Source organism: Ovis canadensis, chromosome 7 (assembly GCF_042477335.2).
Source record: "Ovis canadensis isolate MfBH-ARS-UI-01 breed Bighorn chromosome 7, ARS-UI_OviCan_v2, whole genome shotgun sequence".
Lineage (NCBI taxonomy): Eukaryota > Metazoa > Chordata > Mammalia > Artiodactyla > Bovidae > Ovis > Ovis canadensis.
This window is the reverse complement of record NC_091251.1, coordinates 94,619,047-94,636,491: the sequence shown is the minus strand read 5'-3', so window position 1 is coordinate 94,636,491 and position 17,445 is coordinate 94,619,047. Positions and strand designations below refer to the sequence as shown.

Here is a 17,445-nt window from a genome sequence, read left to right as displayed (position 1 = left end):
AGGGAGCTTGAGCAGGCAAAGGGGAGCCTTTGGAGCTAACCTGGCCTTCCCATCCACTGCCCAGGCCAGTCTTGGGGGGGGGGTTCTGTCCTGGCTTTACCATCTTTCCTGTCTTTGGTTTGAGCTCACAGAGGGGCCTTCAGTGTGTCGAACAACTGTCCTCTGCAGGAGAAAAGGCGTCCAAAAGGAATCACAAGACCTGGGTTCAAGTCCTGACCCTTCCACCCCTGGCTGTGTGATTTTGAGCTGTCACCTAACCACCCTGGCCTTGATTCTCCATCTGTGAAATGTGTATTGTGGCAGCTGCTCTGCTTGTTTGCTGGGATTTTTCCGAGAGTCCCGCTGGAACGTGGGGCTGGAGGGCTTGGCAGATGTGAAGAGGCACCGCTGATGCCACCCCCACGTAGCACTGCTGGGTGGGCTGAGGGGACCTCAGCTGATGCTGTTCCTATCCCCAGTGTGTGCTCACTGCAGGCAGCTCACCACCCAGCTGGCAGAGTGTATGCCATGTGGCCAGAATGGGAACACATTCTGCCTTACAGTCTTTAAAAGCCCAAAGCTAGCACCTTCTGTCCTGAGAAGACCTGGCATCTGGCTATGGGATCTGCCTTTCCCAGAACCACAGCTTGCCCAAGTTCACCCCTGTGTCCCAGGACTCGGTCCTCTGGCATCTGCTGTGGGGAGCGCAGAGATAAACTTGGAAGGCTTCCTCTCTGTTTCACAAACACCTGTCATCCCATGGTGCTAGGCTGGGCCTGCCTGCTGGGTCTTTTCTCCTGCCCTTGGGCTAGGCCGATCTGCCTTCTCTGAGAACCACTCCTCTGTGGACTTGCCCTGGTGTAGCTTCATTCCTTTGTCCCTTGGCACTGGGCACCCATTCTCCACACCTGGGCTCTATCCTGATTCACTGTGTGGGGATGTTCCCTGCTCAGGGGCCAGGGGACTGCCCTCTGGATGTATCTAGCCACCAAGACGTAGGCATCATGAGGACGGGGCCCTTTCCTAAGCACTGGCTCATTGGTGGTCCCCTCACTTTCACCTTCAGTTAATTTCAGAATGATCCGATTGAGATATATACATCGTATTGTCACCCTTAGCTTGAAACTGCCCGTGTCTTCAGAAGCTGTTGTTGTTCAGTTGCTCAGTCCTGTCTGACTCTTTGTGATGCCATGGACTGCAGCACGCCAGGCTTCCCTGTCTTTCACTCTCTCCTGGAGTTGCTCAAACTCATGTCCATTGACTCAGTGATGTCATCCAACCATCTCATCCTCTGTCGTCCCCTTCTCTTCCTGCCCTCAATCTTTCCTAGCATCAGAGTCTTTTCCAATGAGTCGGCTCTTCGCATCAGGTGGCCAAAGTACTGGCACTTCAGCGTCAGTCCTTCCAGTGAATATTCAGGGTTGATTTCCTTTAGGATTGATTGGTTTGATCCCCTTGCAGTCCAAGGGAGTAAGCATTCTTGCAGAGGCCTACACAACCCTTCAAGGCCCCAGCACTCTCTGAACTGGGCTCTTGCTCTCCCCCGGCTCACTGTGCTCTGGGCAGACAGACCCCAGCTTCAGAGCCTTTTTGTGCTAGCTCCTTTGCCTAGAACATCCTTTCGCGATAAGCAGTATGGCCCCCTCCCTGCTCCTTCAGGTTAGTGCTTTCCAGACCACGTTTAAATGTGGATCCACCCTCCCATCACTCCTGATGTTCCAGATTCCCCTATCGCTGGCCCCCCCACCCCCTCTTTGTTTATCTCCAAAACGATGATTGCTATCTGCCATTCTATGGGTCTTGCTTGTTTATTTTCTGTCTTGTTTCGATGCCACTAGAATATAACTTCTACGAGGGCAAGAATTTCTGTCTCTTGTTCATAGCTGTGTCCTCAGCACCTAGAACAGAGCCTGGTACACAGTAAATGCTCAGTAATTACTTGTCAAGTGAAAGAGTAGAGCACGAGCTCGTCCATGTAGTTCTGCTATGATCTCCAAATCTTCTGGATGCATCCCCCTTTCGCGCCCCCACCCCCCAAATTGGAGCAGCATCTCAGCTCCGAGCCGAGTCCCACCCTCGGCCTCCTCTGTCCTCTGCTCCATACTTGGCTTCTTTGCTTCCATTCCCCCTGGGCCCATGTCCATGTTGGGGGGGCTGTGTCTCACCACATCTGATGGTCTGAGTGTATTAGAAGGGGAGGAGTTTTGCTTAGGAGTGCAAGGAGAGAGAGACTCTAGGAGGTGAAAAAGAGGCTTTCATGAACCGAGCTTCTCCCTGTCCAAACACTCTATGTCCATGATCTCATCTGGCCCCATAACCACACTGGGAAGTGGACTTTGTTCTGCAGACGAGGAGAACAAGGCCAAGTGTGCTGTGCAGGGTACGAGACCTGAGATTTCACCCCAGCTTCCTGCACTTTCCGGTGATCGGTATTCCCTTGAACCATTTCATCACTCCATCCAGTCCCGCTGTCCTTCCCCTCCCTCACCTTGCCGCTAAGTTCTATCAGCTTGGTTGGTCTGCTAACCAGCAGAGTAGTGAGCTTCCTCCAACAGTGTGGGTGTTTTCCTGTGTCTCAGAGGTGGGAGATTGCTTATCTGTGGTGCCAACCTCTGGGTGCTGCTTCCAGGGGCTCAACCTTGTGTGTTGGCAAGGGGTAAGGGGGTTGGCAGAGCAGAGGGTGGGGACCACAGGCCTTCTGAGGGGCATGATCAGTCCTCCTGTGGTGAGGATATCCTGGGCTTCGAAAACAAGTGGTAACAAGGACCTGCAGCGTGCAGCCTGGGTGATGGGTCCTCATTGTGAACCTCATCTATTTTGAGCTTTATGAATCACAAAGCAGGGAGTCAAACGCAGCCAAGAAAATGGCACCCCTAAGGAATGAGCAGATGGATTCCAGGGGCCCGCCACCATTTCAGGAAATCAGGGCTTCAGTCCCCTCCAGTCTCCTCCCCTGTGGGGTGAGTGATAGCAATCCCCTCCTCCTCCTTCCCCGTGAGCCTGAGAGTCTGGTGGGCATAAATGAAATAATGATTCTTAAGCATTTTGCTCCTTGTATAAATCCAAGGAAATGTGATGAACTTCCTCAAAATAATAAGCAACCAGAATAGAAGACTGCATATTTGTATTTTTTAAAGAAAACTAGAGTCAGGTGGGGAAAAAAAAAAAAAATCTGAGCACTCATGATGTAGCAGGAGGACTGTCTGCCATTGTCTGTGGGATTTCTCCTTCCTTTGCACCATGGGTCTATCTCCAGGCTCCTGCGTCAGAGAGAGCCTGTGATGGATGGACGGATGGATGTGGCTTGTCGGGGTGTTTCACCACGATTTCCCTTGGGGCAGCCTGTCTGTCGGCATAGCACAGCCTCCCCAAAGATGGTATCTCTTGCAAACTCGACAGCTAATAGACAGCTCCCCTCTTTGTATATTTCCCCAAAGAAGAAGTGTCTTAATCTGTTTTATATATGGCATATTTTATTATAACTCATATATGATTTGCAGGTTCCCAGTCCTCCATCCCAAGCCAGAAAAAAAACCAAAAAAAAAAAACGCATGAGGAGTCAGAGGCTCCATGAGTCCGTGACATCCAAGCGTTTGCATTTTTAAATGACCTGGGATTTAATTACTCACCACGCTCCCATGTTGCACTTTCGGGTTCGTCTTGCCTGCATCCCGTTAATGAGCTCAGTGGCTCCAACAACCCAGTGGAAGCCTTGCATTTGGTGCGTTGGGTGGCAGGCTTGGGGCACCTATGTCAAGTCTGGACTTTGATCTTTACCCGAGAGGATGGCTGCCCCGTCCACAGCCCTGGAAAGAAGTCACTGCTCTTCACTGGTGATTTTTTGTTTTGTTTTGCTTTTATTTGTGCTTTTCTTTTTCTTTTTTAAAAAGACTTCTATGCTTCAATCCTTGTTTGTCTAAGAGGTTTTTTCTTATTTGGAAACCGATTTGCTTCGGTTTGCACAGAAGCTGTCTCTGGTGTGATGGATCGTGCTGGAAGTCACCCAAGGAGTATCTCTGTTCCCAATTAGAAGTGGAGGCAAAGCTGCGTATGGGGGCCCGGGGAGGCGGCTGGCTTGGGTGACAGCTGCTGCCGCTCTGGAGAGAGTAACGATCCGTGGGTTTATATCCATGTGTATAAAATCAGGCTAATTTAAAGATGAATTATGTGTGTGTGTTTTAGACCATTTCCTTTTAATGTTAAGTGTTTGATGGTTCCTGTCAGGTTATGTGGTCCCCAAATTTGCGTGAGGATCAAAATGAATATGCTTTTAAAAAATTATTAAACCCTATATCCAGATGAGCCATATCAAAATAAAACTGAATCAATGACGTCCCTACAGGCTCTGTAGGGAGTGTGTCTAGGACGTGCATTGTGCAAGAGCTTGGACCTGTTACTTTATTTTGCCTTCATGCTGGGACCTCCTGTAATCCAGAGGCAGGGAGTGTACCCTCTGCTGCCTTATGGAGAGGGCACTGTCTAGCCTGTCACTCTGACCTTGTGGGGTTTACCCATAGTGCTTTGAAACCAGGGTTTGCCAGGGGTCAGCTAGAATGCTGTTCGGGAATGGCTCTCAGACGGGTATCAGGTAGACAATGCTAACAACTGTATTTAAAATGTCCTCCCAGTTTTGAGAAACAAAATTTTAGAAAATGTTGCTTTTAATGCTATAAACCTGTAGTGTTTCATAGGGTAACCACCAGTCACGTGTGGCCGTGGGACACTTGAAATGTGGCTAATCTGTATTGAGTTGTGCTGAAACTGTAAAATGTACACTAGATTTTCAAGATTTAATGTGAATGAAATAATGTAAAATATCATGCTAATTTAAAAATACGGATTACATGTTGAAGTGATAATGTTTTGGATATACTGGGTTAGACAAATTGTATGTTAAGACTAATTGTACCTGTTGCTCTTTGCTTTTATAAATGTGGCTACTAGAAAATTTAAAATTACATGAATGGCTTGCAATATATTTCTGTTTGACAGTGTTGCTATGCCATTAAGTCAGAATCATTCAAACTTCAGTGATAATAACATATAGCATTTGTAAGACACTTAGCACACCCTGGGCTCTTTACATATATGATCGAATTTTGAATCTTAAGCTTTAAATAGGAAAAGGGTGAAGAAAAAAATTGATAGCCTCTTTTCCCTGCTGTTTCACACACTAGTTTTTGTGGGGATCTTTTCAGAGTTTCTTTATGGGGTATATTACCACATTTAATTCTCATGCTAACACTATGAAATAGATACTATGATAATTCCCATTTAACATATAAGGAAACAGAGACTTAGAGGTTGAAGTAACCAGCCTGTGGTCCTTTGGCTAAAACATGGCAAGGCCAGTGATTGACTTCAGGGGTTTCTGAAAGCAGAACATCAATGAGCCGATTGAATACTTTGGAAAATTTCTCTGTGACCCTGGGAAGGTCTCTATGTCTTTCTGGGGCCCATATTTCCCATGAAGTGATTGGACTCTGGATGCTGTTGGGGGGAGGGGCTGCTTCTAGCTCTGCAAATGTAGGAGAGCCCATTCAACTCTTCCCATTTTGCTTCTCTTCTCCCTCTTGCTTCTGACCTTGCACCCATCTCAGAGGGCCAGGACCAGAGGGCCAAGTGGGTGGATGGAATGATCAGAAAGCAGGATGGAGGAATAGTTAGCAGGGGAGGAAGAAGGGGCAGGGGGAGGAGGAAGAGAAAGTTTCCCAGCGATGGAAAATTCTGTGAGTTCAGTACTGTTGTGCCGAGTGAACACCCCATAGAGATGTTCACATAGAACACAGTCAAAGACCTTGACACAGACCTGCCCTCAGCCTCAGCAAAGGTCTGCCTTTTATCTTGAAATATGAAAACTGTGGAGAGGGTCTAGGAATGCAGTGAAATGCACAAAGGTTTGGAAAAAGACTTTTCATGGAAGGACCAGATCGAGGCAAGGTGAAGTTCATACAGACTAGCAATTAGGTGAATGGGTTCTGAGGCAGACTGGGGTTACGGCAGGATTTTGCCCCTGACCAGCCTTCTGATACTGGGCAAGTTCTAAGTCTCCCTAAGCTGCAGCACCCTCATCTTGAAATGGGATGATAGCTGTACTCACCTCTTGGGTGGTGGTGGGGATTAAGTGATACATGACAGTAACAGCTGACACAGTTTGAGTGTTTACTACCTACCAGGCATTCTGCCACATGTAGATCGTGTTTTTAATCTTCCCTTGTAGTTCAGTCAGTAAAGAGTCTGCCTGCAATGCAGGAGCCCTGGGTTCAATCCCTGGGTCAGGAAGATCCCCTGGAGAAGGAAATGGCGACCCACTCCAGTATTGTTGCCTGGAGAATCCCACGGACAGAGGAGCCTGGCAGGCTACAGTCCATGGGGTTGCAAGTGTCGGACACAACTTAGCGACAAAACCCCCACCAGCAGGCATTCTGCGTGTACACAAACACATCAGTGCTCGTTGGGGCTGAGCCTGAAAACTACTACTAACACAACGAGTGGGGCCCTCGTCACCATCTTTACTGCGTCTAGGAAAGACCCTTTGGCTGCATTCTTGTTCTGCTGAGTGGCTCCCGGTGAAGTTACTTAACTTTTCTGAGCCTCGGGTGACTCGTTTATAAAATGAGATAATTAAAGCAGATGATCTGTAAGGCCTTCTTAGCTGTAAAATACTGTGCAGTTCTGGAAATAAATTTATTTAGTGTTGAGAAGGCTGAGGGGGATACTAAAATATGAACTTCATATATATATAAATATATATATGATTCTTATAAGTTTGAAGGATGGTGAACAGCTGTTCTCTTTTGGCTGAGGACAGGGCATGAGGCAACACATTTTAATTGTTTGAGATTAGACATTTGGAAGCCTTTCCTGACTTGGGAGAAAGACTAATGTGTCATTGGAGCAGGCTCTAGAGCTGCACACTTTGAACTCATCGAGGCAGACGGTTGGCTATTTTTCTGACACTGAGATGTAACTTCATCACACAGTCCTTCCCTGAAGGCTTGATCTTAAATAGATACCCCACCCCCCCAAGGCCCCCAGCACCATATTCTTCCTTCACATTTCACCCTGCTGTTTTCCTCCATAGCATTCATGACACTTTGCATATTTATTTTGTACTTTCCCGGTAGCTCAGATGGTAACGCATCTGCCTGCAATGCAGGAGACCTGGGTTCGAACCCTGGGTCAGAAAGATCCCCTGGAGAAGGAAATGGCAACCCACTCCAGTATTCTTGCCTGGAAAATCCCATGGACTGCGGAGCCTGGTAGGCTACAGTCCATGGGGTCGCAAAGAGTCGGACACGACTGAGCTACTTCACTTCACTTCACTGCACTTAGCACTTAATGTCTGTCCTTTTAGATTGTAAACCATGTAAAAGCTGGGTTGGTCATTATTTGGCTCATCTCCTGTGTACCTGGTTCTAGCACAGTGGTTGTCACATAGCAGGTGCTCAGTAAATATTTGCAGAATGAATAGACGGGTGAATGAGTTTCAGGGGTGGTTGGCCTGGCGGCAGCACTTCTTGATAGAAGTGAACCCTCTGCTTGCCTTTTTTTGGTAAGAAAAATCCCAAAGACCTTACCTTTCAAGAATGTTAGATACTGTTTCTCCTTCTCATCATCATCTCCTGGGGTCTGATCACACGTGCGTGTGAGTTTCTTCAGTTTTGATGGGCTGCCTGAGCACCCTTCCTTGTGGGCTGGTCAGCCTGCCTCTGGTTCTAGTGGAGGAGACAGAAGGGGTAGCTGGGTTTCATTTGAGGGGGAATAAAGCCCAAGGGCTTCCCTGGTGGCTCAGATGGTAAAGAATCTGCCTGCAGTTTGGGAGACCTGGGTTCCATCCCTGGGTTGGGCAGATCTCCTGGAGGAGGGCATGGCAACCCACTCCAGTATTCTTGTTTGGAGAATCCCCATGGACAGAGGAGCCTGGCGGGCTACAGGCCAGCGGGGTTACAGAGAGTTGGACATGGCTGAGTGACTGAGCACACCCATATAAAGCCCAGTGGAACATGGCTTGGTTGTGCTGGCTGTTTCCATTTGCTCCCCCAGATCTGCCTTTTGTCCTTCTTTGCACTGCCCTGTGCCCCTGGAAGCTGACCTCAGTGGCTTTATCAGTGAGGTTCCCTTGACCTCTGGCTTCCGGTTGAGGTTGGCTAATGGGAGGATGGAGCAGGAAGACGAGGGAAGGAGAGAGCAGCTGGGCGTGTGTGCCTAGGCTCTCTGGCCCACAGGCTCACAGAACTCCTACACGAGAGCTTGCCCAGGCTCTCTCCAGGTCTTGCAAACATGCTGTCTCTGTCCCTCCAGGAACATAATGCTCATAACTCCCTACTGTTAACTCCCCTGGGTGCTTCCCCATTCCTTGTCCCCTCATTCCTGTCTGCTCTTCTGTGAATAGTCCCCACACTGGACTCCATACAGATGGACCATTCGTTCCCTTGACTATTTGCTGGGGCACCTCACCCTTGTGGTCTTGCACCATCTTTCCTGATAGAGGCTTGGGACCATGCATCTAATTGCAGGGTCTGGGGGTATGAGGTACAGGGTCCAGAGAGAAGGTTGGAGGGATATTTTGTAGTTAATCTGAGTGTGATCACCTGCTCCTGAGGTTTCTGTTTTTAATGAAACAACAACAACAACAACAACAACAACAACAAAACTGACCAAATCACCCATCCTCTGGGTAGGAGATGGGAGGACTTCTCGAGAAAGGGGGTTCAGTGTCTCTCTCTGGTTTCTCCCATGGGCAGGGCTGGCTCTGGTTGCCCCTGCTTAGGTGCCCCATGACCTCCAGCCCCAGGAAGCCAATCCAACTCGGATGTCTTCAGAACACACGGCCCGACGTGCGGGCACTGCAGCTCCTGGCTGCCGACTGGGGGCCTGTTAGGCATCCGCTCTTTCATTCTGCTTCTTCCCTGGGCTTCAGAGGCCTTTACTTCCCCGGTGAGTTGATTAGAACAGCCTCTCTGAGGTTGAAATAGTTTTTCATGGAGCAGACTGGAGCTGGGCAGCCAGCATGGCCGCGGGGAGGTCATGGAGTTGACAGATGAGAGTTGGCCTGGAGGGAGAGGATAATAAGACTTGAGGCCAACACTGGTGCACCGCTTTAGAGTTTTCAAAGTGCTTCAATGTGAAGGAACACATTTATGCTCCACAAAGTGGCCTGGTGGAGGGGCTGGGCATTGTTACCCTCACTTTGTAGGCGTGCAAACAAGGGCTGGGGTGGTGGTCCTTGAGTGCCTTGCCCAAAGTCACAGGGTTGGAGAGTGGCGGAAGCAGAGCAGAGACCCTGCCCATCTGACCCTGTGTCCATCAGGCGCCCCTCCTACCCAGCCTCCGCTGTCTCTGAGGGAGCAGGCAGGGCTGGGCTCTGGCTAGGAGACTGGGAACTGGAGACGGAAAAGCTGGACCCAACCCGAGTGTTTGTGTTCGACCAGGAGGAGAGCACGCAGGCCGTCTCAAGTCCTCAGATGCTGCAGTTCCTGCTTGCCCCCCTCCTGTCCCTCCTGTCCTGAGTGGGCTGACGCTCCTTTTCTGGTTTTCAGAAGTGGAGCTGCCCCTGAAGAAGGATGGATTCACCTCAGAAAGCACCACCCTGGAAGCCTTGCTCCGTGGTGAGGGGGTGGAGAAGAAGGTGGACGCCAGGGAGGAGGAGAACATCCAGGAAATACAGGTATTTCTGTGCTTGTGGAGTAGCAGGGGTGAGGGGGAGAGGTGGTGACCCCGAGCATCACCGCCCTGCCTCCAGAACTGCAGTCCTAAGTTGGGGCCTCCTCTCCAGGGCCAGGACAGCATCTCCACTGCCCCGAGGCACCATTGCTGGGAAGCTGGCCTCTGTCTCCCCGTTCATCCACTCAAAATGGAATTTGGGAGCCTGTGTGTGCCAGGCACTGTGCTAGGCAGTAGTGAGCAAGAATGACCGAGTCCTCACCCTGGCAGGGTGCCAGCAGCAGAAAGCTTAGGTGGACGGCAGCCAGCCTCCCAGGGAGATCTCCCCCAACCCCTGCCTCACGCCCCATCCTCCTCCGCTTTAGTTCACTGGCCGCCTTGTCCTGCCCCAGCCCCGCCACTCCTCCTTCAAGGCCAGTTTAGAAGTCACCCCACCCCCTGCCAGGTGGGGTTGGTGGCTCCTGTCCCTATGTGTCCACCACCCTCTGTGCACGGCCTGGCTAAGGCTGTCACCAGGCAGGGTCACCAGGCAGCCTTATAATGGTGCGATCTGTTTCTTCTTTATGTTTCTTGAGTCTCCATTGTTGGCACAGCAAATTGTAATAATATTAACTAATACAAATATGAAATACCAGTTTTTAATAATTAAGCATAACGAGATTATTAAAATTAAATCACATTTATACTTTGCATTAAAATTTTATATTTTATGTTGTACGTGTATATGGCTATAAAATTACATCTTTATTATTCATTTTGCATTCAATTTAATATTTATGTATTAATTTATTAGCATGGTAATTAAATGACTACAGTTACATGTTTGGTTTGCTTCGTAAGGACCGCCAGCATGCGGATTCTGTTCAGCTGGGGGTGGGGCCTTCGTGTTCACCATTGTACCCTTGGGGCCTTGCATGAGGCCAGCAGAGTCAGGTCACAATAAAGGCATTGAATGAGTTCATGAACATGGCCTCCTCTGCCATTCCTGCTTTCAGATAAATATGGGCTAAGTCACTTCAGTTGTGTCTGACTCTTTGCAGACCTCCATGGACTGTGGCCTGCCAGGCTCCTCTGTCCATGGGATTCTCCAGGCAACAATACTGGAGTGAATTGCCATTTCCTTCTCCAGGGGATCTCCCAGCCTCAGGGATCAAATCCGAGTCTTAAGCCTTCTGCATTGGCAGACAGGTTCTTTACCACTAGCGCCACCTGGGAAGCCCCAAAAGAGAACAGGCTCTGTTCTATCTAGAGCCTGAGCAATTAACCACCAGGCTCCTCTGTCCATTGAATTCTCCAGGCAAGAATACCGGATGGCGGAATCTCTTCTGTTTGGTCGTCACAGGATGGCTTCTCAGAGTTACAGCCCTACTAAAGATCCTTACTGATGCAAACCCTTATTTGTCTGACACACCTTGGAGTCATCTTCGACACTTGTCTTTCTCCCACACCCAGTATGCGTTCATCCAGAATGTAGCTCTTCTCCCCATATGTCCTGTTGCTACCCTGGTCTGGGCTCTCGCATCTCCCATCTGAACTGTTGCTGTTGGTTTCTGAGTAGCCCCTGCTGATGACTGACGGGGGCCTTCCCTGGGTGCAGAGCCCTGTACTGGCCCCTGTTCTCCCGAGTAAAAGTCGTGTCCTCTCCCCTCCCTCTGACTTGCTGCTTCCTCGTGCAGGCTCACTGGGCTCCAGGCACCCCGATCTTTTGCTACCCACTCTTACGCCAGGCACGCTGCACCTCTGGCCGTGTTCCGGCTGCTTCCTCTGCCTGCAAAGTCCTCTCCCCAGACGTCTGCTCGGCTCTCACCCTCACCTTCTTCAAGTTCAGCCCCTGTCTCTTCTGCTCTGTGAAGTTTCCCTGACCGCTGAATGTAATACCACATCCTGTGTCCTCCCCACCCCCCAGCAGTCCCCATTCTCTTACTCTGCTTTCCTTTTCTTTTCCCCCATAGGTTTTATCATCGAACGTAACTTACAATTTACTCATTTATTATCCTATTGTTTGTTTTCTGTTTTTGTTTCCAACAGAATGTAAACTCTTCGAGGGCAGAAATCGCTTGTCTGTCTTGTTTGCACCTCTTTTGTATCTCAGAGCCTAAACAGTGTCTGGCACATAGTAGTTCAGTTCCGTTCAGTTCAGTCGCTCAGTCGTGTCTGACTCTGCGGCCCCATGGACTGCAGTAGACGCACAATAAATACTCATTGCGTGGATGCGGAGTGAACAGATCCCTGTGAGTTGCCATCCCCTGTCCATCCCCTCTCCATGTCTTGCTTTGATAGCTGACCTTTCATCCCCAAACGCACCTCTGCTTGTACCACACCTTTGTTTAAAAAACTCTGCCTAACACACTTTTGTTTCCTGCTAAATAAATGCAAAATGATGAGTGTGATCTTCTTGGGCCTCCTCTCTCGGCTCCTAACCTAGTTTTCAGGCTTATTTCCCACGATTCCTTTACTCCCTCTGGTCTCCAGCCTTCTTCCCTCCGTGCCTCTGGTCATGCTGTGCCCTTTATCTGGCGAGCCTTTTCTTCCATCGCCACGTGTACAAATTCCTCCCATCTATTAGGCTCGGCCCCAATAACACCTTCCCCGTGAAGCCTTTCTTGATCACACCCACCCCCTAGTTCTCTTTTTACCCCTGGCATTTAGAGCACCTAGTATTTTCTTTTTCTTCTTCTGCTTTTTTTACTCTTCATGTATTATACCTCATTTTTTGGACTTTTAGGTCTTTGAAGTCACCGTCTGTCCCATCTGTAATGCTGGTTAAGAGTATTTTTGCGCAGTTAGTGTAATTTGACCAAGTCAGTGAGAGGGACAGAACCATTGCCCAGAAGTCTTGATGCTCCAGTGATAGGCAGCCCTTTCCTTTTTGAGCTGGAGATGCGTTTGAGTCCTTCTCGGGCAGCATCAGGCCAGTGTGCAGGTTGTCATTGTCGAATCATCGCCATCGCCCTCATCCCTGATGTAAACTGAAAGCCTACTGTGTGCAGAGCATGGGGCTGCCATCCGCTGTGCTAGAAGCCAAAACCAGGACCAAAAGCCAGATGAGTGACCATGTTTTTATTGACTTTGGTTATTAAAATAAAGTATGCATATGGCAAAGGAACCGTTTTGTTCATTTTCCTTTCATTCCTTCATTCCACCAAAATTTATTGAGGGCCTCCTGAGCAGGCATTGTGCTGGGTTCTGGGCAAACAGGGAAACCAAGGAGAGACCTGTCCCCACCTCTCACGCTTGTATTCTAGTGTGACGTATAGATGGAAAGCAAGTAAACGAGTCAAACAGCTGCCTTTCAGGAAAAGTGCATGAAAAGAACAGAGCGCCAAGGCTCCGTCTGAAGGAGGGACAGATTCTGGGTGGTGTCCTAAGGCAGACAAGGGCGATCCCCCAGTCCTGTGGGAGGAGAAGGTGTCAGCAAAGCGAGGGACTTGCGGAGGGGCTTTCTGGGTGGAGGAATGGTGCTCTTGAAGTTCTCATGATAGATCTGCGCTCATTGCATTGAAGGAACAGAGGCTGGTGCAGCTGGAGCAGGGTGCCAGGGAGGGAAGGGCCCAGGATGGGGCTGGAGAGGTGGGCAGGGCCAGACCTGGAAGAGACTCGTGATTTCATGGGACATGAAAAAGCAATCTGTTCGAGGGGTTTTAACCAGGGCAGTGAATTTGTGTTTCCTGAAGACCTGTCTGGCTGCTGTGTGGAAAGGAGACTGGATGCAGGGCCTGCAGTGGAAGGAGGGAAATCAGCTAGGAGAATTTTGCACTGTTCCAACCAGTGATACCGGAGTCTTTAAAGAAGAATTCCTCTGAAATGCTAAAAAAAAAAAAAAAAAATTCCTCCTTTTTAAAAAAAGCCAAAAAGCACAATCACAAATGATCATTATCATCACTGTAAAGATTGTTTAGAGTCTCAGGGAGAAAAGTTATTTGAAAATGTGTTTGTTTTCTAAGTAATACCCTTGGCCAGGGAATGCAGGTATGTCATAGGGGGTGAGCTGCATCCCTAGCTGGACACAGCTGCCCTGCTCTCCTGGTAGAGGATGGTCGCTCTGCTTCCTGAGCTCTGAATACGAGTTCTGTTTGTGAGGAGCTCCTGGCTCCTCCTGTGCTGTGTAAAGAGGCTTCTGGTGTCGGGCCACGTTGCAGGAAACGCAAAAGCACGGGAAACGCCACTGTCACTTGTGAGGGCCTAAAGCTCAGACCAGAGGTTCTAGAGATGCAGGGAGGCCGATGGGAAGAGGGAGGGAGAAGTCGGTTTCCTCCCAGACGTTGAGACTGTGCAGTGTGTCTGGGGACAAGTGCAACTGCCTTCCCCAGCTTTTGCCTTCTAACCCAGAGTCTATATGGTGGGTAATAAATACCTTCATAATAAAACAAATTCGAATGGAGTCAGAATTGCACTGAGATGCCAGAGGCAATGACCTTTAAAGTCAAGACACTCGGAACTTACCATGATTAAATGACTTCAACACCCAGAAAGTTTGCAAGGTGGCTCTACAAACAGCAAGAGCCACATCTTTTCACTGCAGGCTGCAGAGCACCTGACTGGTCACTGTCCCACCGGTCTTCCCCCTGATGGTTCAGGAAGCCAAGGCGCAGAGAGGCTGGGCTGCTTGCACTGGGCCACGACCAGCATTCCCTAGCTGTGGGTCAGAGGCTGTGTCCAGCTGCTGCTGCTGCTTCTCTATAGGTGTCTAAGGCTGGCTCAGAAAGCCTCAGTGCTATCAGCTGATGGTTTCCCGTATGAACCTGGTAGAGAAGCCAGAGAAGGATTTACTATACCTGCTTTGAGTTCTTTGGGAGAATTTGGGTAATTAGCAATATCCTGATCACAGCAGTGATGGGAATGGAACGCTCTGACAAGAAGGCAGTGGGAGAAGGTCACTGGAAACTCACTCCTGGGCTTCCTGCTTTGAGGGCAAGCCAAGGGCATGGCCCAGGAGGCCACCTGAACAGTGATGGTGATACTAGAAATCAGTACCGTGCGTGCTCCTTCTAAGCCTTCTCATGGCTTGTGTGATTGTCACACCATCACCACAGGATGGCTGGATGCTGGTGTCCTGTATAACTTGGTGCCGCCCACCTTTCCAGCATCATCTTCGGCCAGTCTCTCCCCCAGACGCTGAGCGCTGGTCACACTGGCCTCCTCGTGCTCCCTGGACAAGCTGTGCTCACCTCCCTGCTTCTGGGCGTCTGCTTGTGCTGAGGTCTCTGCCTGGAATACTTTCCCTCCTCTTCTCCCCTCGGTCCTTGTTCCCAAGGTTAGTCCCTGTTCATCCTTTACATCTCAACACCCTTTGTTCACTTCCCCAGGTGAGTCCTACCTGACCTCAGATAAGGTAAAGTTTCTTTCTAACAGCCTTTCACAGTGCCTTGAACTTGTTTGCCGCTATTTTCATAGCAGTTGTGATTATACATAAGTATGCTGTTTGAATCTGTTTTCCCTGCATTGGGCTGGAGAGGCCACTGGGGCCAGTCTGTAGCCACGCTGTGGCTGATCTAGGACAGCTCCTACCATGTAGTCAGCCCTGGATAAATGTTTGTTGATTGACGGAATGAATGAGTTCCTATTTTGTAACCGGAGAAACTGAGGCATGAATCAATGATGACTCTCCCAGGGTCACACGATCAGCTTACAAAGAAGCTCCTAGGACCCCTGACATGGAATCCATGGGCTCCCCTTCCCCTTATCCCACTTCTACCCCTGGGGGAGGGGAGGCTGGTCCTCTGCCATAGTCTCTTATCCCTCCCTTAAACCTGGAGATGCAGATTTCCATTTTCTTGCCTCCCACCAAGTGAGTGAGGTGCTCAGGTCCTCTAAGAAGTATCATAATATGCCTTGGAATTCTCAGACACAAGAACTAGGAGAGAAATGGAAACACTGAGCTGATGAACCTGACCTTGCTTTGGTTGTGGATTCTGCTACCTAATCTTGGGCGGTTGAAACTGTTTTCAGCCTCAGTTTGTTTACCTGCAGAATGGAAGTTGGCTTCTCTGCTACAGTATGACTTGCAGGGCTGTTGGAGAGAGAGAATTAAATTGAAGCTGTACTACAAGTGCTGTAATGACAACCCATTTCTCTTAAAAGAACATAACGGGAGACGAGGAATAACACATTCATGTCAAATTCTGGTCAGACGGATAGGAAGTTACTTGTTTTCATCAGACTAGGCAGAATTCCAGAATGCCAGGGGAAGGAGAGACATATTTTCATACGTCTCTTTGGCCCTTGAGGAACAAAAGGAAAGTTACATTAAAGTAAGCTTTGGAAAAGACCCCAATGCTGGGAAAGATTGAAGGCAGGGGGAGAAGGGGAGGACAGAGGATAAGATGGTTGGATGGCATCACCAACTCAATGAACATGAGTTTGAGCAAGCTCCAGGAGTTGGTGATGGACAGGGAAGCCTGGAGTGCTACAGTCCATGGGGTTGCAAAGAGTTGGACATGACTGAGTGACTGAACTGAACTGAAGTTTCGACCAGACATCTTGGGCCTACATAGAAGAGTACCCTTACTTAGAGTATTCTCTTTTTAGAAAACATTTTATGGGCAAAAAGTGTTGAAAAGGTTGGTGGTTCTGGGAGGACTTGGCTGGAAGGGTCTTGCGACAGAGAGTCGGTACAGCCAGGAGCTCCAACTCCTGGCCAGTATTTTGGAGGCCGAGCCATGGCAGCATCTTCACTGTGCTAAAAAATAACAACAACAAAACAACACCCTCCACATTACCCTCTGAGGATTTTCTCCATTGTGCTTTATTTCTCAATGCTTCTATTTTCTTCTTATTTCAGAGGGTTTTAGAAAATGATGAAAATGTAGAAGAAGGAAATGAAGAAGAGGATTTAGAAGAGGATATTCCCAAGCGGAAGAATCGGACCAGAGGACGGGTAAGCTGGGGATGCCAGGAGGGAGGGAAGAGATCAGGGAGGCGGGGGCCTGCCAGACAACTGGACCTTAGATTCAGAATCCCACTGTAGCTGGATAGAGAGTGTATCCATGGTCTTCCTCACAGAACACCCAGAGAGGAAACCGCCAGAAGAGCTCTGATCCCAGGTGTTAACCTGCCAGAGTTTAGAGCTGGCTAGAGGGAGAGATGGAGAAGGCAATGGCACCCCACTCCAGTACTCTGGCCTGGAAAATCCCATGGATGGAGGAGCCTGGTAGGCTACAGTCCATGGATTCGCTAAGAGTCGGACATGACTGAGTGACTTCATTTTCACTTTTCACTTTCATGCATTGGAGAAGGAAATGGCAACCCACTCCAGTGTTCTTGCCTGGAGAATCCCAGGGACGGGGGAGTCTGGTGGGCTGCCGTCTCTGGGGTCGCACAGAGTTGGACATAACTGAAGCGACTTAGCAGCAGCAGCAGAGGGAGAGAAGTGGCAGAGGGCACAGCGAGGGGATGTGTGGTCTGGACAAGGGTAGAAGATGAGGAGAATGTGGCTGCCGGCCCCATTCCTCAGTCATAGAAAAAGGCTGAAAGTGTCCTGTCCCTAGGGCTGCCCCAGTCTCACAGGCACTGCTTTGGCGTACCTTTCACCAAGCAGAGAGCAGAAGCATACTGGGAAAGCATGGCAGGGCCATAGCTGATGGTTCCCAGGCAGGTGTGGCAAGAGTTTTGGAGGTGTGTGGGCCTGGAATGTGGCAAGAAAAGGCCAGAAGCCTGGGGAATAGCAGATGGGAAATCCATGGTGGACGGAATAAAAAATGAGGGTGACCGTTGAGGGGAGGGAGCCAAACCTGAGTGGCACTCTCAGGCGTTTGGGGTGGTCCTCCAGAGTCCTCACGCTCAAGGCCAAAGGGGTTGTCT

At 49.4% G+C, this 17,445-nt stretch overlaps 1 protein-coding gene across 4 annotated transcripts in view; it reads left to right on the top strand.

The window, feature by feature from the left end:
• Positions 1–17,445, top strand: part of DPF3 (double PHD fingers 3) — a 277,364-nt gene that overhangs the window by 146,124 nt on the left and 113,795 nt on the right. For all 4 annotated transcript variants that reach the window (XR_011258342.1, XR_011258341.1, XM_069596945.1 and 1 more), the window contains exons 4-5: positions 9,522–9,649; positions 16,427–16,522. Coding sequence is in view for 2 of the 4 variants with exons in the window: in XM_069596945.1 (XP_069453046.1) it covers positions 9,522–9,649; positions 16,427–16,522 (224 nt within the window). In the remaining 2 variants the exon portion in view is untranslated. The remainder of the gene's footprint in view (positions 1–9,521; positions 9,650–16,426; positions 16,523–17,445) is intronic.